Source organism: Felis catus, chromosome D4 (genome assembly GCF_018350175.1).
Source record: "Felis catus isolate Fca126 chromosome D4, F.catus_Fca126_mat1.0, whole genome shotgun sequence".
Taxonomy (NCBI): Eukaryota; Metazoa; Chordata; class Mammalia; order Carnivora; family Felidae; genus Felis; species Felis catus.
The window spans coordinates 40772407-40792284 of NC_058380.1; the positions used below are offsets into that span (position 1 = coordinate 40772407).

General features: G+C 36.0%; 1 protein-coding gene across 12 annotated transcripts in view; it reads left to right on the forward strand.

Moving 5' to 3' along the window:
• CCDC171 (coiled-coil domain containing 171) overlaps positions 1-19878 on the forward strand; it is a 310942-nt gene that overhangs the window by 29853 nt on the left and 261211 nt on the right. For 11 of the 12 annotated variants that reach the window (XM_019815993.3, XM_045043841.1, XM_011288346.3 and 8 more), the window contains 3 exons: positions 2789-2979; positions 5027-5158; positions 14551-14697. In XM_019815993.3, the coding sequence (XP_019671552.2) occupies positions 2789-2979; positions 5027-5158; positions 14551-14697 (470 nt within the window). The remainder of the gene's footprint in view (positions 1-2788; positions 2980-5026; positions 5159-14550; positions 14698-19878) is intronic. The other variant, XM_011288349.4, reaches the window with a different exon arrangement.

Consider the following 19878-nt stretch of genomic DNA (forward strand, 5'->3'; position numbering starts at 1 on the left):
AGCTTAAAAAAAAAATTTACAGGCCTCCTATCGCATGTAGTCTGAATGAGAATTTCTAGCTCAAGAGAATCTATATGTCCAAGAAGCACTACAAGTGATTCTGTTGATTAGGTTTGGGAACCATAGGGTCAGAGTGTGGTGCCTAAAGAAGAAAAAGGCAGTGGATTTAATCCTCAAACACTGTTATATAGCATATGAACACTTAAAAATCTTTTAAGTATAATGTATGTAAAGAAATGTGCCTAGTATGAGTGTATAACTCAGAAGAAGCACCCATATCATGAAATGGGAAGTTACCTGCTGTCCTTCCACATGGATAACTACTACCCTTTTTTTTTTTTTTAAGTTTATTTATTTATTTTGAGAGAGAGAGATAGAGCACAAGCAGGGGAGGGGCAGAGAGAAGGAGAGACAGAATCCCAAGCAAGCTTTGGACCATCAGTACAGAGCCCATGTGGGCCTTGAACTCACAAACTGTAAGGTCATGACCTGAGCCGAGATCAACAGTCTGATACTGAACTGACTGAGCCGCCCAGGTGCCCTTACTACCCTGATTTTTAATAGCAAGGATAAATTGTGCCTGTTTTTTGTACTTTATATTAAATGGAATCATATAATATGTACTCTTTTATATCTGGCTTCTTTCCTTCAACATTGTGTGTGAGTTTATTCATATTGTTGTATGAACTTTGTATTGATGCTTAATATTATATTCTATGACATACCACATTATATTTATCCATTTCTGCTAATGGGCACTTGAGTAATGTCCGGTTTTTGGTTATCAAGAATAATGTTGCTATGAACATTCCTTTTTTTTTTTTTTAAAGATTTTATTAAGTAATCTCTACACCCAAAGTGGGGCTCGAACTCACAACCCTGAGATCAAGAGTCACATGCTCTACTGATTGAGCCAGCTAGGTGCCCCAATGTTGCTATGAACGTTCTTGTACGTAGCAGGTCTTAATTAAAAGAATATTGAGCATGAATTCAGAAGATTTAGGTTTAGGTCTTGGTTTTACCACTTACTGATATTTGAACTTAGGTTGTTTTTTTTTTTTAATTTTTTTTTTTAACGTTTATTTATTTTTGAGACAGAGAGAGACAGAGCATAAACAGGGGAGGGGCAGAGAGAGAGGGAGACACAGAATCCGAAACAGGCTCCAGGCTCTGAGCTGTCAGCACAGAGCCCGACGCGGGGCTTGAACTCATGGACCGTGAGATCATGACCTGAGCCGAAGTCGGTCGCTCAACTGACCAAGCCTAGGCGCCCCTAACTTAGGTTGTTTTAAGGATGAAATGAAAAACAAAACAAAACAAAACCGAAAGTATTTTATTAACCACGTGGGACGGAACAAATGTTAAGCTGTAGTCATTGTAAAGGTTCTGGTCCCTAACTGGCCAGCTGTCGTAGGTTATTGCCATCGATCGGAAGTATTTTTGATTACCTCTGGCATTTAATAACCACACCGCTACCTGGAACTTAGGAATATAAGAATTGAAAGGCACTAGATATACAAGTTAATGACTTTTTTTTTTTCAACGTTTTTTATTTATTTTTGGGACAGAGAGAGACAGAGCATGAACGGGGGAGGGGCAGAGAGAGAGGGAGACACAGAATCCGAAACAGGCTCCAGGCTCTGAGCCATCAGCCCAGAGCCTGACGCGGGGCTCGAACTCACGGACCGCGAGATCGTGACCTGGCTGAAGTCGGACGCCCAACCGACTGCGCCACCCAGGCGCCCCACAAGTTAATGACTTTTATTTAATTATGAGGAGATTGAAGTCCAGAGAAGATAGGATGTTATTTTCCTGATGTCAAGTGATTTCAACAGACTCTTTACAGAGGAAGATAGAAGAATAGCCGTTAATGAAATTAAAATTTTTTTTCTTTAAGTTTATTTTTGAGAGAGAAAGAGAGCAAGCACGAGTGGGGGAGGGGCAGATAGAGAGGAGACAGAGAATCCCAAGCAGGGTCCGTGCTGTCAGTGCAGAGCCTGATGTGGGGCTTGAACTCATGAACCATGAGATCATGACCTCAGTTGAAATCAAGAGTCAGACGCTTAATCGACTAAGCCACCCAGGCGCCCCAAGCCCACATTATTTCTTAAAAGATTTAATTTATTTAGGTAATGTCTACACTCAGTGTGGGACTTGAACCCTGAGATCAAGAGTCTCATGCTCCACTGACTGAGTCAACCAGGTGCCCCCCCCCCCCAAAAAAAAAACCCCACAACATTTGACTTATTTTCTTGAATAGGAGAAAAAGCAGTAGAATGTAGCTGGTGCTATAGGTACACCTAAACTTGGGCATGATTCTAGGAATATGTCATATTGGGGCGCCTGACTGGCTCGGTCGGTTAAATATCTGACTTCGGCTCAGATCATGATCTCATGGTTTATGAGTTTGAGCACCGCTTTGTGTGAGCCCCGCTTCTCTCTCTCTCTCCCTCTCTCTCTCCCTCTCTCTCTGTCTCTTTCTCTCTCTCTGTCTCTCACTCGCACCCTCACTCTGTCTCTCTCTCAAAAAAAAAAAAAAAAGGAACATGTCATACTATTTCATGGCAAAATCACCATTGCCTGGAGGGGAAGAAGAGATTAGGAAATTAGAGAATAGATTGTTCTGAAACAGTGAGCTCTCCTAGAGCTTACTGATGTGAAGTGGTTAAATCTTTTGTCCTAAGATCACGCTGTAAATGGAATCAACTCCAACGCCTAGGTGTTTGAACTCCTAGGGATTTAATCTGTGGTTGGAAATATACCTATTATTCCTTTATATTTTTAACAGCTCAGAATGCAGAACTTCAGGGAAAGGCAAATGAGATCGAGAAAGCATTCCAGACTTCTCAGCTGAAATGGAAAGAAGAGTGCAGAAGATTTGAACGTGATCTGGAGGAGAGAGACAATATAATTCAAAATTGCAATCGAGAACATGATTTACTTACGAAGGAAAAAAGCAGACTAGAGAAAACTCTACAGGTACCTTATTTTTATAAAGGAAATTTTCTATATTCACTGAGATGTGTTACATGTTATTTGAAGTTATCCTTGGAAAGGAAAATAACTACCAGAAATCAAGAAAATCTGGTTTCCTCTCACCCACCCCGTCTCTTTCCCTCTCTTTCCTTTCAGGAGCATTTTTGTGGGTCTCTTTTGTAATATGCTTTAGCAATACGTTAATACGTACACTGCCTCTTTTATGAAAAACAGTTTGAGATCTCCGATCAAACTAAAAGAACTCAATTTATGTGGGATTATAAGAAGATGAGAACCCATAGCCCTTTAGGTCCAGTAGCATGAAAATTTAGAATTTTAGAAATGTGGGCCCTAGATTTAGGTCTGAATATCTAATAGATACAAAAAATATTTATGTCTCTGATGTAAACTTCATTATCTATGTAGAGCCCTTTCTATTTAGACATGACGTCAAAAATATTTGATGACCTTTTACTGAGCTATTTATTTTCCCATTTTTTCCTTTTTTTCTTTTTCTTTTCTTTTTTTTTTTTTATTCTCTAAAGTAAAAGTATGACTTAAGGTTGAATTTGCCTACACCTTAAAAGATAGCTTTTTGATTGCTTATATTTGCCATTTTTTTTTTTTTGAAGCACCAGTTTAAAGTAAAAAATACATGATAGAAATGCTTTATATTTGCCACTGGCATATATATGGCTTTTCAGAATTCTGGAAGTCTTCATTAAAAGTAATTTTACACGAGCATTTAGTCAGTGTGAAAGTTTCAGTATAAGGGTTCCATGGCATTGTCAGCAGATCTTCTGATTTTCTCCATGTCAGACACAGTTTGTCTCTTGTCTTTGTGTGATGTTCCCAGACCGTAGAACAGTGCCTGGTATGTGCAAGGGCTCCCTTAGTAGCTGAATGGGGGGAGCCTAGGTGCCTACTGGTGCTCCAAGTCCCTGGGTGGCCCTGTATAACCTTACGTCTTGCGGCTACGGCTACGTGGAAAGAAACATAATGGCAGTAGCCTTCCTTAATAGTCCATCAGCCTGCACCTCAAATTATAAGATCTTTCTGTGATCTTGCCTAGCTACTGGGTAGGAGAACTCTGCTTAATTTTATGCTATTGGCTTTGAACTGATCTGCACAGACTTTGCGGGTATTTGGGGTTGAATAGGAGTCACACTATTTCAGCAGAGGGGAAAAAGCTCGGGTCCCTTTGTGATGGTTTCCATTAGTGAAAGTTATAAGGGTAATCTTTATTATGCAGATCCCTTCTGTTTATTTAGACACAGAAGGCCTCTTCTCATATAAGCCACAGACTCTTTCTCCTTGTGTTAATGGGAACTTAGTTTTAAACCCTATAGATTAGAAAATTGGGCTTCTTGGGGAACCTGCATTTTATATTTTTAAGAGTTTGAGCCAAGTTAGATCTTGTAAATGTAGTACAACTAGGAAAACCCAAAAGAAAAACCTTTTGCAAGTATTATCTGTAGAACTAGAAGTTAGTTGCAGTCCAAAACTTAAAAAAAATTTTTTTTTTGACTTTTCAAATTTTTAACATTCTGATTTGTTGCACAAAACTCCTTCCTTCTCACCTTTGGTAAATACAGGTTCTCTGTTAGATTTGTACGTAAATTACCAGGAATAATCCAGTTTGTTCATAGGTAATTAGATCTTTACATGTTGCCTACTTTACGTGTAGATTTACATATAGATTACATATAATCTACTTTGTTTTTGTCTCTGTGTCATATCATTTTGTTCAAACCTCTGAAGTTAAATTTTTTAGAGAAATTGGGTTAAACATATGCCTCTCTCTCTTTCTTTCTCTCTTTCTCTCTCTCTAACGTTGTTTAAATTAAATGGATAACCTTAGTTTCTTATTCACATCTACATTCTGATGATCAAAACATGATATAGTTCTATTAATAATTTTAACATAAATTATAATGAGTTTTAGCAGTCTGTAGATAAGGCGAGCCCTTTGTATGCTTAAATTGGGGCTGAAGGAAGAAAGATGACTTTCACTGACCTAATAGTAAAGCAAGATTTTATTCATATAAAGGAAGCATTGGAAAAACATCAGCAGGAGAAGAATGAGATGGAGTGTCATATCAGGGAGACAACATTGGAGGAGTTTAGATTACAAGCAGAACAATGGGAAGCAGAAAGAAGAGAGTTACAATTTATAGTACAGGTATTTAAAAATACTAATTCAGTTCCTTAAATGTCTTTTTAATGCTTATGATATTAAAGCATGAGTGCAATAGTTGGCTAGCTTACTCAGTGCAAAAATGATTCCTAGTCTTTGATTTCTGGAAGGCCATGTTTCATTTGTAGTTACATGATAATATGGGCAACTGTTACCAGTAGATGCTATCAGAATTAGAGTAGGGCGACTTCATTGCACAAATTATGTGATTTTGAGAAGGACATACATACATTTGGTATTTTATTTTTCCAATTTAAAATATGCAGTGGTTCACTTTAATAGCATAAAGAAATAGAATAATTGGATTTTAGATATTAAAGGATGCTTATAAGTTAATATAGCATAGTGATTTTTCAACTCTTTTTGTTAAGGGCAAATTTTTTTTTCTTGCTTTTTACGAAGATCATATTCTTAATTATGTTCTATTTACTCCTTTCTTCCAACACACAGAATCCCCAAGGCTTCAAATAGTCCAGTTGGAAAATAACTGATTACATCCAACCCCCACTGTAGATGAGCAGATGGAGATTTATGGTTTACTCAGATCATAGACTGAGTAATTAATGTGGGAAAAGACAACCAGTCACCAGATTCTCACTCTGGGGTACTTTGCATTTTATTTCAGGAGATTACACATAAATTATTTTGAAGGGAAGATAAGATAAATTCAAACTGTTAATTCACTAACCAACTAACTTAAACTTTAAAAGAAATTTTCATCATTTCTTCTTTACTTATTTTTGTACAAGGCATTTTTTCTATATAAACCAACAAATTGAAATATAGTCTTTGTACATGTCCAAGATACGCATTCTTCACAGAATGAAAAATATCCATCTAAAAATTTTGGAGTAGATTTGTGTTAGAAACAACTGTGCAAGACAAAGGCAGCCAAAAACATACAGAGAATAAAAGCCACCCTATTTCTTTAAGAGTAAAAGCTGGCAGTAAACAGTGGAAATACTGGATTTGTTGTATACGTAAGTATTCAAAATACCAACAAATACCCAAACCTTTGGTCTTTGGGCAATGCTTTTCTTACTAGTCACCCCATCTGTAGAATCTGGTAAAACATTACAATCACTCTGTAGACCTCTTGGTATTCTTAGAGTCTGATTGTAATTTGTGTAGTTCATTCATTCATTCATTCATTCCTTAAGTACACACTGAGTTTCTGCTATGGGTATTGAGGATACAAAATTGAGATACGATTTCTGTCCTAGAAGATTTTAAAGCAGAGAGATATGTAAAGAGAGAAAATATATTGTAATATAATAAAGTTTTGAACAAAATTCTATGGGATCACAAAAGAGAAATGTATTAACTGCCTAGGAGAATGGGGAAACCATCACAGAGTAGATATTTGAACTGTTGATAATGTTAAAGCCTACCTAAAACAAACAAGTAAACATTAGTAAATGAAAATAACCTCTTCATTTCTAAACACTCAGAAATCTCCAGTGCCCCCAATCAGTAGCCTGAAACTTATCAAATATGATTCAGACACCTTTATATTTAAATGTGTGGATGATGTGATTTATTTATTTTTATTTATTTTTTTAACATTTATTCATTTTTTGAGAGACAGAGAGCACAAACAGGGGAGGGGCAGGGAGAGGGGGAGACATGGAATTCGAAGCAGACTCCAGGCTCTGAGCTGTCAGCACAGAGCCCGATTCGGGGCTTGACCTCATGAAACGCCAGATCATGACCTGAGCCGAAGTTGGATACTTAACCGACTGAGCCACCCAGGGATCCCTGGATGATGTGATTTAGATGTGATTTCTAAGTCACTGAAATGTATGTCGTTATACCAGACTTTGTATTACGAAGTACTAAAGGAATATGGTACCAGTCTTTTTCTTTCTTTGTTTCTTTTTTTTTTTTTTTTTAAGATTTTATTATTTCTTTTAAGTAATCTCTATACTCAACGTGGGGCTCAAACTCACAACCCTGAGATGAAGTCGCATACTCCACTGACTGAGCCAGCCAAGGAGCTCCTGTATCAGTCTTTAATTATTATGTATGGGGAAGAATAGGGAATATACTCCTAGTTACTACCACCTTTTGTAAGATATATTTTTTAAAGTTTTTATTTAAATTCCAGTTAGTTAACATGTAGTGTAATGTTTGCACAAGATAAATTTTATTGTATTTTATGACTGAAATGTTCAGAGCTCAGTCTCTCACTTTCTTGTCCTTTTAGCATTAACAAAAGAAAACTGTCTTTCCTTTTTAAAGCAAATTTAAGAAACTATTCATATTTTTAAAAGTCTTTTTTTAAACAACTTGTGGGCTAGATTGAAATTCTCTGCTCTCCCTATTGGCTGTTGATGGGTTTAGGTTTCCATCCTATAATTAGATGTTAGTATGGTATAGTGTTCTCTTTGTGTAACTAACTCTCTAAGGGAATTCAGTTTTTAAAATAAGTTAAAAAAAAAAAACAAACCCTTCTAAGTGAAACCCCATCTTTAACAGACAAAGCAGGTGTAGTATTTCTTTCATCTGGGCTTTAGAATTCAGACCCACTATAAAAAAAAAAATCTTAATTTTATGCCATGTCTCCTTTCTTTCCTAGTAATTGAAACGCTAAATAGAGGTGTACTTCTCTGGAATATTAATGCGAACTCTAGTACAGTTACCTCATTTTAAAAAAGTGTTTCTCATTTTTTTTAATGCATGTCCTTTTTTGATAAACATAAAAACTCCCCATCTTTCTTTAGCATCATTGAAATTTCAAAACAAATCAAAGGCAAAAAGCCCCCACCAAAACAACAAATCAAAGCCAATTTAATTTAAAAACAAAGTATTAATATTGATTTTGAAATATATTACCTTTTTTATCTTTATTAAAAATTTTAATTTAAAATGGCCGTTTGTTGTGTGGTTATTAGGTTTTCTTTATTCCTGCTATAGCAATGTGAACTTTGAGGATGCTTATTTGTTCTAAGCTTTTCTATTGTAGACAATGTGGGACAGGCAGCAGTAAAGGGTTGTTTTAAACCACCGTGCCCTTTTCTTTGTCATTTTTCCAGTTCATTTCAACGTATAAGTTACCAGTAGATTGAAAGCATTTGGGAGACCAGTGTATATTTTTACATATTTATTTTTTTCCCAAATTCTATAACTCAACCAAGGAATAAAATGATCCTTTCCTCCTTCGTTGACTAAATTTGGTTTATGTATCTAGTGATTAAGGGGTAGGAGAGTTTGTAATGGCAACGAGTATGAGACATGTCAGTTGAAAATTATACTGTACCCTAAAGACAGAGGGGGAAGAGTGGGGAGCAGTGAAAGGAGATATTAGAGCAGACTTAGGCCATCAGCAGGCTGTGTATTAGGGATTGGAGGGCAGCGTGTAGAGATTGACCTGGTGGGCATGACTGTGACCTGGAGATAGCTTGGAGAAAGCCACATGGACAGGAAATATTTCAGATCATTCAGAGATGATCTAGACCAGCTAGGAGCATTTCTTTGCAGTTTCCTAGGAAACTGCCCACCGAGGCCCCATGTAAGCAAATGGCATAGACAGGGACTCTGGCATTGGTACTGCCTGTTATTTTCAAACGGGAAATGCCTTTATACTCAATTTATAAAATTACTATATATTGTGCTCATTGTAAAAATGCCCTAATTTAGGGAAACTGAAAAGCAAAAGTGAAGGTCTTACGACCACTCCTCGAGTCCCACTCCTTATCTGAGGGTATATAAACATATATCATTGAATTACATAAATGGAATTATATTCTTCATTGTGTTTGGTGTCCATCTTTTGATATCCTTATATTATTCTTATAGGTGTCTGCATGGTTTTCTGCTATGTGGACATTCCTAATATATATTAAGGAATCCCTTATCGATAGACATTTCATTTCCTTCGAAAATTTTTTGCTCTAGTTAAAAATGATCTGGGGGTGGGGGGGGTGCCTGGGTAGCTCAGTCGGTTAAGTGTCCGAACTCAACTAGGGTCATGATCCTGCGGTTCATGAGTTTGAGCCACACGTTGGGCTGTCTGCTGTCATTGTGGAGCCCACTTTAGGTTCTCTGTACCCCTCTCTGCCCCTCCCCAACTCGTGTGTGCACACAAGTTTAAATAAACATTAAAAGAAAAAAAAAAGATTTGGAGCACCTGGCTGGCTCAGTCGGTAGAGCATGCAGCTCTTCGTCTTGGGGTTGTGAGTTCAAGCCCCATGTTGGGTATAGAGCTTTAAAAAAAAAAGAAAAGAAAAAAAGTAAAAAGCTAACATTCCTGGCCATATCTTTTTAAAAAAAAAAAAATTTTTTTTTCCAACGTTTATTTATTTTTGGGACAGAGAGAGACAGAGCATGAACGGGCGAGGGGCAGAGAGAGAGGGAGACACAGAATCCGAAACAGGCTCCAGGCTCTGAGCCATCAGCCCAGAGCCCGACGCGGGGCTCGAACTCCCGGACCGCGAGATCGTGACCTGGCTGAAGTCGGACGCTTAACCGACTGTGCCACCCAGGCGCCCCTCCTGGCCATATCTTTGAGCTGTTGTAAAGTTATTGAACTGTGTAAATGCCTACAAGCATCACTGCTTTGGTGTGCAAGTTTATGGATTTATAATTATGATAAGTACTACACAAAGTTAGTGCCATTTTATACTGTATGGCTGCAAACACTATTTCTGATTGTAGAACTGTGCTGGCTTTGCAGATTTAGGGAAGAACAGCTTGTTCTGGTTCTTTCAGGAGATAAGCATTACTAGGTTAAGGTGGTAACTAGCTAAATTGAAATATTTCATAAGGTAAGAAGGAGGGGTACTTTAGCTCTGATAAGTTTCTTTTTTTTCTCTGATATGTTTCTAACTATACTCATAATTCTTCAGACTTGAAACTGTATTTTGGAGTCTGAGAAATGTTTATGTAAGTACAAATGAAATTAATACTTTTTGGGCTATGTTTCTGAAAGATGTGGAAAAAAAGCAAGTTTATTTTCTAATAGCACAATGTGGTTTTCTGGGTTGGTAAATGTCAGTTCAAAAATAAGCCTCATTTTAAAATATTTTAAGTTCAACACCTCCCTCTAGTGGAAGAAAGAAAAATTCCTTCAATTTCCATTGTCTTTAATTATGATTTGGTTACACACACACACACACACACACACACGCTCGCGCGCACACGCCACACTTACTTTTTCACTGTAAGCTTTTTGTTTTATTAGAAAATAAATTCTGTGACAAAATTTTTTAAAGTTTATTTGAAAGGAGCAAATTAATCTTGATATATAAATGCAGGAACTATTTTATAGCTCTTTTGGAATTTTCTTGTATGTTATAATGCATCCCAGACTTGGATTGTGTTGATAGCACCATAAACTTAAAACAAATATTTGAACATACAAAAAGTAACAGGGATTAATATAACCAGTACCCAGTATAACCTACCAATGCCATTGATATAACTAATATTTACCATTTAGATCGTGTGTTTGTCGTATTTGTTTCAGAATTAAAAATAGATGAGCAATAAGTTGTTATATTATTTAAGACTGTTTTTTAAAAATGTTTATTTATTTATTTAGAGAGAAAGAGAGAGAGTGGAGGGGGGTGTGGGGGGAGGAGCAGAGAGTGAGGGAGAGAGAGAGAGAATCCCGAGCAGGCTCTACGCTGTTAGCACAGAGCCCAACTTGGGGCTCGATCCCACAATGTTGAGATCATGGCCTGAGCTGAAATCAAGAATAAGACATTCAACCAACTGAGTCCCCGAGGCTCCCCAGAACTTGCCATTCTTACAGAGATTTCACTGATTTTCTTGAATAAGTGCTTATTGGATTATTGCAAGCCTATGGTTAATTTCCAGTTATGAGAAATTTTATTTTGGCATTTTTTGCACAGTCCTTATACTCTGCCATTCTGAAATTACTTCTGTTCTCTGAAGATATTGTCAAGTTTTATTCTTTTTATATGTGTTTCTCTCAGGTTGTTTTTCCCCTTTCTCCTTGATTTAGATTTCATCTTTTATGTTGTCCCCCCCCCCACCCCCCATAACTTTTTCATATGTTTAAGAGTTGGGGACAGAAGAGCTTATTAGAAGCTCTGAGCGTTTGTATTTGTTTTTTCAACTGTGATCTTCACTGTAGGGTTGCCTGGCTAGGTATTTGAAATGGATACGTATATAATTCTCCTACCCACCCCAAATAACTTAACAAGAGGCAGAAAGTAGAAAACCTGATAGAATCAGTGTCAGAATTCCAGGTTATATTGCTTCACCAATAAGCAAAAAGAAACTCCAAGGAGTAAATAATTTCAATCTTATATGAACTCTGACAGAGAATGGAAAAATCTTGATAACGTACGAAACTGATAAATCTCTTAAAACAGTTTTTAAATTAATTAATTAATTAATTAATTAATATTTTTTAGAGAGAGAGAGTGAGTGCATGTGAGCAGGGGAGAGGGGCAGAGGGAGAGAGAGAAAGAATCTTAAGCAGGCTCCATGCTCAGCACAGAGCCCAACTTGGGGCTTGATCCCATGACCCTGGGATCATTACCTGTGCTGAAATCAAGAGTCAGAACTCAACCAACTGAGCTACCCCAGGTGCCCCCATGTTTTTATGGAGCCTAAAAGTAGGCTCCACACCCAGCGTGGGGCTTGAACTCATGACCCTGAGATCAAGAGTCCCACACGCTCTACTGTTTGAACCAGTCAGGCACCCCCCAAAAACTGATAAATCTTGATGCTAAATTGACAAAGATACAAGAAAAGATAATTATAACCAATCTCACTAATGAATATACACACAAAAGTATTATATAAAATATTAGCCAACTCAATGCAGCAAAATATAAGAGATATAAAAAGCCTTTATGCAATAAATGCCAAGTGAGTTTAACATCAGAAAATTAATCAGTGTAATTGTAAATTAATGTAATCCCTTAACTATGTAATATAAGTTTCCTGGATATGTAAATAGAATTCCTATAAAATCTATACTATATGCAGAAAGCAGCTTTTAAAATAAAAACTGTGCGTATGTTTTTATATCCATATTCAAGAATATATAGGAATTGTCACATAATATTAGTGACTATTGGACCTCTGCATTAAAACTGATTGTTAGGTCAGAATTTCATCTACATATTGAAAGACTTTTATTTAAAAGATATTTTACCGTGTGTAACATTTAAAATAGGTCAAATATCATAAAGTTAAAATCTCACCAATAAATACAATATGTCCTAACTGATCCATCATTGATTTTGCAGTTGTTCTTTTTTTTATAGGATTAAATTTAATCTGTCATGGAATGATGGACATGCTCTTTGTTTAGTCTAATGAAATAATTGCGTGTTGTCTTTCTGTGCTGTTTATCAATAGGATGGGAATCACAAGCTATATTTTCTTATAAGTAAATTTCCTGAGACTTCCTGGATACTTTAGTTTCTTTGCTTTTTGAATAAATATCGTTTGAAATAATTGCCATCAACTAGGATATAAGCATTTTTTGGTTATAGACTTGATTTTGTTTTTATTTCAGATTATTTGGTTTACTTTGTGATTAACCTTGTAAATGGCTGTTTATTCATTTAAAAATACACGTAGTAATTTGTGTGGACGATAGAAAGTTCGAGATTATGTGTCAATCAAGAGGGCATATAATTTAACAGTGAATTTGGATTAATGCTGGTAGTATTGACTGCTTGAAGGAGGGGGACCTATCCTCCAGAATAATAATAGTATCTCATACTTGTATAGTGCTTAATGGTCTTAAAAGTACTATTGTATGTGAAAGTACTGTTATGATGAAATTAGATTACATATGGCTATTTATAAACCCATTTATTCCTGAATCCATCCAGAGTGTTAGTAAAAACTACGAGTGCTATCTGCACAGTGCTGGCACACTTTTGCTCTGGTACCCAGCTTTGCTCTTATCTGCGGTAGTTTAAGGATTGAAAATATGTAAGTAGATGAACTTCTGTATATGAAGACGTTTCCATTCCCAGAAGAAAATAATTTTTAAGAGTTCATGTATAGTCAGCTACAGAGTACTAATCTCATGAATGAGGGGATGTGGAAAGAAGAAATTAAATGACGTTTTGTTCTTCATCCTTTGGCTGTGGACTGTACCGCTGGGTACTTTCCAAATTAGAATCTTTTATAGAGAATTGTATTTGATGCTTGCGACATTTTCACTCAGACTCTGGTGGCATTATTTGAGTGGCTAGTAATACTTGAAACCATAATAATATGTATTTGTGCAAGTCCCTGAATAAGATTGTGCTGGTGGGGGCAAGGTGGGAGAGAAGCCTTTGTCAGAGACCTCAGTGAGAATGATGAATCTAGACACGTTACTGTGGAAAATACCTTTGATACGTGTGTTACTTTGTTTGAATTCTCACAAAATTCACCTCTGTCTGATTTCTGAGTTTAGTTGGAAAAGGGGATTGAGAGATTTAAGTAGAAGACTACCTGATGTTATCGTTCTTTCAATAATACAACAAAGAGTTGAAAACTTGAAAGCTGAAGGAAATGAAACACAGCCACCTAGTGGATGCAACTTTAAGAGCTATAACCATAGTTAAAGTACCATGAGCTCACATAAAAATCTCTCCAGGGTCATTATTAGGCATTCAAGCTAATCATTTCTTATCACACAAAAGGGCAATGTACATTTGTATTACAAAATATTTTAAAATTTTAATGAGAGGGAAAACATTGCATATGGCTGTTGGACTACAGCATTATGTAAATAGCCTCAGAAGTCAATTGAACTAGCATAACATTATAGAGAGCTGTACACATTTTCAACTATAACATGTATTAATCAGATTTTTAAAATGTTAAAATCCCAGTAGTGTGTTTTGAACACGTGTATATTCTGAAACATCGCTGGAATATCTAGACCCCTCTTGCCTATGAGGGCAAGTGTCTATAAGACCCTTGAACAACGTGGGTTTGAACCGCATGGGTCCATTCACATGTGGATTCTTTTCAATATGTTGGAAAATTTTTTGGAGCTTTTGGACAATTTGAAAAAAAACTTAGAGATGAACCGTGTTGCTTAGAGATACTGAAAAAATTAAAAAGTTAGGCATTTTAAGAACACAGTATCTAATACATGTAACATACAAAATATGGGCAGTAGACTATTTGTGTTATCAGTAAGGCTACAGTAGACTATAGTCAACAGCAGGCTATTGGTAGTTAAATTTTTGCAGAGTCAAAATTAATTAATTAATTAATATATTTTTTTGACCGTGCACGGGTCAATGTCCCTAACCCTCATGTTGTTCAAGGGTCTACTGTGTAAATTAACCTATTGTGGTCGAAGCACAGATTTAGTTACTCGTGGTCTTCTATAAAATGAATTTTTGTCATTGTTGACTTTTAAACTTAAATGAATTATTTTCCAGGAGCAAGATAATGCTGTGCAAAATATGCACAAGAAGGTAGAGAAATTAGAAGCTGAACACATGGACTGCTCTGACCTTTTACGGCAACAAACGAGTGAGCTTGAATTTAGCACTCAACGAGAAGAACGTCTTAGGAAAGAGTTTGAGGTATATTTTTCTCATTCTTTTAAAACATATATATGTTGGGGCACCTGGGTAGCTCAGTTGATAGGGTGTCCGACTCTTGATTTTAGCTGAGGTCATGATCCGAGGGTCATGGAATCAAGCCCTGAGTCAGGCTCTGTGCTGAGCATGGAGGCTGCTTAAGATTTTCTCTCTCTCCCTCTGCCCTGCTCCCCTGCTCATGCTCTCTCTCTCTCTCTCTAAAATAAAAATTAAAAAAACCCCCAAACATATATATGTTATCCAGTCAGTAATTTAAGGCCAGAGAAGGTTTTACTCTGTAATAAAATATAAAACTAATTTTTTCAGCATTTATTTATATTGAATATTTGGATTCTTTGAAAACATTGTGTCTGAATAAATTGTATTTTTCCCCTAATTTTTAAAATCTATCCATTTTAAACAATTCTCATGGAATATTTGGAAAATATGAGGGTAATTGTTTAAACTGTAAGGTTGAGGAAGCAACACAAGAAAGGTTTTTGCACACATAATATTAAATTCTAATTTTGTAGTTTCAACCCTATACTAGCTCCATGGTTTTGTGGGTAAGACTTTAAATGGGAAAGAAGCATCAATTTACAAATTAAAAATGTGATTTTTATGAGAGAATGATACTGATGATCAATTTAATTAATTTTGAGAGAAATCTATTTGTTCATTCTTCTTTTTAAAATTTCCTTTTGTTTGTGGGAAATGAAGTATTTCAATAGATAAAGAAGTTTTGTTTTAAACATAATCTATAATTGTCATTAGGTAAATAGACATTTATAAAGAGAATTCCATGATAAAATGCTAGAGATGCTCTGGTTAAACTCACTGCTGCCATTTAGCGTTGTTCTGGAAATTTTAGCCAAAGAAGTATATGATGGAAGAAGAGCAATAAGAATTATTATTGTGGGAAAGAAGGAGGTATGACTCTTACTATTTTCAGATGATACACTTATACCCTAAATAATCAAGAAAATCAACTTTAAAAATATTAATACTAGTAAGAACATTCAGTAAGGAGGCCAGAAAGAAAATAATATGTAATAATTATATATACATTCTTATATAGCAGCAATAGTCAGAGAATAATATATTTAAAATATTTAAAAAGTTTTCTTCACAGCGACAAAAATAAGAATATAATCAACTACAAACACCTTAAAAGTTACAAAAAGTAACTGAGAGTCTTCAAAGAAAATGGTGAGACATTTTGGGAACACTCAACCCTATAATGATATGAATCCTCCCTAGGTTATATTACGGGGTGAAACAGTTCCAATAAAAAAATTCAGTGGAATTATTTGGGGAAGATAGATTCAGAAATTCATGTTGAAGACTAAAGAGCTACCCGAGAGTCTCTAAAACATTTTGATAAGGGTAATGAGCGGGGGCTTACTATTTCAGAAGTTAATATGCATTATAAAGCTTTAGTATTGTATTGCTTGTGGTTATTTGGTCGTATGCAATAGAAACCAACTTTGGTTAGCTTAAATAGGGAATTCAGTGAAGAATGTGGGAATCATATTTGCAGAATCAGGATGAAACCTGGGGAATTAGGCTCAGAAATGAATCCCAGAGCATCTCCAGAAGGCTTGGGAACAGAAATGATGGATGAAATTGAGATGAATTAGTATCCATAATTTTTATTTTATTTATCAGTAACAATTTGGTATCATTCGTTTTGTACTTTTATTTAGGATTCAAGTCCCAGAGAGAAAATATTTGACTGGAAGAGGTAGTTTGCCCCAAATAAATCTTTCTCAGTTCTACTAAAAATAAAGCTCAGGGGCACCTGAGTGACTCAATCGGTTAAGTGTCCGACTCTTGATTTTGGCTCAGGTCATGATCTTGTAGTTCGTGGGTTTGAGCCCCGTGTTGGGCTCTGCACTGATACTGCAGAGCCTGCTTGGGATTTTCTCTCTCTCTCCCCTCTCTGCCCCTCCCCCCACTTGGACCTCTCTCTCTCCCTCTCTCTCTCTCTCCCTCAAAATAAATAAATTAAAAAAAAAAATTAAAGCCCACAGAGCACCTAGTTGGTTAAGCATTGAATTCAGCTCAGGTCATGATCTTGCAGTTCAAGAGTTCAAGTCCTGTGTTGGACTCTGTGCTGACCTCAGAGCCTGGAGCCTGCTTGATTGGTGACTCCTTCTCTCTCTGCCCTCTCCTGCTGGCACTCTCTCTCTCTCTCTCAAAAAAATAAGTAAACTTTAAAAACATTAAAAAAAATTAAAGCCCCAAAAAGAAATTTTTATAAAGAAAATTAGGGTCCAGTACCAAAAGAAGGGGAAAAGAGATTGTTGAGTGGCTAAAAAGTACGGTAACTCTAAGAGCAGACTAATGGCATAGAATTGAAAGGCTGGTAGTAGTCTTGTTGAATATATATAAAATCTAGTATCTTAAATCAGTGAGGATAGGAAAGATTATTCAGTGAGTCATGTTGAAACAATTGGTTAACTCTTTGGGACAAAATATAGTTAGATTCCCATCTTACATTATATTCTAAAATAAGTTCCAGTTGGATTAAAAAAGAGTAAAACATTAAAAACTGATAAACTAAGAAGAAGAAAATTTAAGTCCTTTTGCTCTCTGAGTGCAGTATGACTTACTACTAATCGTAAAAGCAGAGGAACAAAATCATAAAGAAATGGACTTATAGCTTTGATTATAAAAAATTAAAGTAGTATACAGTAATACCTTGGTTTGTGATCATAATTTGTTCCAGAAACATGCTTGTAATCCGAAGCACTTGTATATCAAAGTGAATTTCCCTATAGGAAATAATGGAAACTCAGATGATTTATTCCACAGCCCAAATATATTCATATAAAAATGATTACAATACTGTAATATAATACAAAATAGCAGAGAAAATATGAAGAAAAATAAACCTACACTTAACTTTGAAAACCTTCATGGCTGGTGTGAGGGAGATAAGAGAGAGAAGGGTTTTTGTGTAGGACAACTTTCACTATCACTAATGGAATCACTGCTATCTGTTGGCTCAATGGAATCTTTGTCTGCATGGGGGCCCTTGTATATGCTCGCACGGATGTTGACTTCAGTATAGTATTAATAAACTCTTGACTGTATTTAATGTAACTGGCAATAAGGCAGCAGAGGAAAGGGTCTCTATATCTGCAGGCAGCCTGACCTAGAACCAAGCAAAGCATTCCTAAGCTTACTCTTGAATGGAAAAGGAAAGGACGGTCCATAGGTGCTCTGAAGTGACAAAACATACTCTAGTGCCGGTTGTGGACACACCTGCCAATGTTCTGAAAAATCACTGATTTCTGCCAAACACCGCGGCCTGAGATCAGGCATCTGAACATGGGAGATCACCCACAATCCTGCAGTGAATGACAGAAAGAGAGAGAGAGGGAGAGAGGGAGAGAGAGAGAGAGAACCATTGGCTTAGTTGTGATCATGTGAGTCTTGGCATCAAGTACTACTTGTATTGCAAGACGTCGCTCATTTATCAGGTTAAAATTTATTAAAATATTTGCTAATCTTTCGGAACACTCGCAGAACGAGTTATTCGCAATCCAACATTTTACCATATAAGTAAATTCTCCACTCCAAATAAAGTAAAAAGGCAAACAAATGAGAAAGATATTTACAGGAAAGGGTAAATAAAACTCTATCTCTGTATCTCTCTATGTAAATCCCACACTATCTGATGAGAAAAAGGAGAAAACCTTTTTGAAAAGAAAAATCTACCAAGGACATCAAAGAAGATGTGAAAGATGTTCATATGGACAACAAACACATGAAAAATGCTTAATCTCACCATGATATAAGAAAGGCTATAACACTCATTATGCCAAGATTAAAGAAAAAGAAAGCACCCAGTGTTGGCGAGGGTGATTTTAAAACTTCCTTTACCTTGCTGGTGGGAGTGTAAAGGTATAAAGCCTTGAAGGAGGTCCATTTGTCGGTGATCCTTTGCTCATTCTCATCGTCTCTGTAAGTTTTCTTGGTCCTCTGTTTTTTTTCAAACATTGTTTTACATGCAAAGCTTTAAACAGATTTTAAAAGATGAACGAATAGTATAATGAACCTAACGTACCAATCACCGGCTTCAACAATGATTTATATATGGCCAATATGTTATCATTTATACCCCCAGTCACTTTCCCCCCTTCTATATTATAGTGAAATGAATCCCAGGCATCAGATTATTTTAACCATAAGTATTTCATTGTGACTAAGAAATAAGGTGTCTTTATTTACAGCCACATTATCAATATCAAACCTGAATTGACAGTGATTACTTAATTCAGTCAAATATCCAGGCATTATTCAGACTTCAAATTGCTTCATAAACAGCAAAAACGTGTGTAAGATTGGGGTTTAAGTCAGAGTTCCAGTTAGGTCTATACATTACAATTGGTTGATATGTTTTGTGAATCTCCTTTTTTTTTTATTAAAAATTTTTTTTTAAATGTTTATTTATTTTTTAAAGAGAGCGAAAGAGAGACAGAGTGTGAGCTGGGGAGGGGCAGAGAGAGAGGGAGACACAGAATCTGAAACAGCCTCCAGGCTCTGAGCTGTCAGCACAGAGCGACACAGGGCTCGGACCCACGAACTGTGAGATCATGACCTGAGCTGAAGTCAATTGCTTAACCAACTGAGCCACCCAGGCACCCCATGAATCTCCTTTAATCTACAGATTCTCCACCTATAGTTTTGTTGTTCCTTGTATTTGTAAAGACTCCAAATTATTTGTGGTATAGAGTTCCCACTGACTCTGCAGTTGCAGAACATCAAACATAAACAATGTTTCTTAGTATAGATCTTTTTTATTTAATGCAGGGGCTGGGGGCATGGTGAGCATTTTAGTTAGGAAACTCATGTCCTTCATTTTGAGGAATTCTCTTGTGTTATTTCTTCATGATTTTTTCCTCAGGGTTTTTTTGTTTTGCTTTGTTTTTGTTCTTTCTCAGGCTTTTATTATTCAAATGTTAGACCAACTGGATTGATGTTTTATTTATTTATTTTTTTAATAGCCTTTCTGTTGTCTTTCTCTTTGTTTTTTACTTATTGTGGCTTCTTGGGAGATTTATTTGACTTTACTTTCTAATATTCTAATTGAATATTTTCCTTTTTATTTTTAATTTCTGAGAGCTCTGGTTCTCTGTACCACTTAAAAAAATTTTTTTTTTTACATTTATTTAT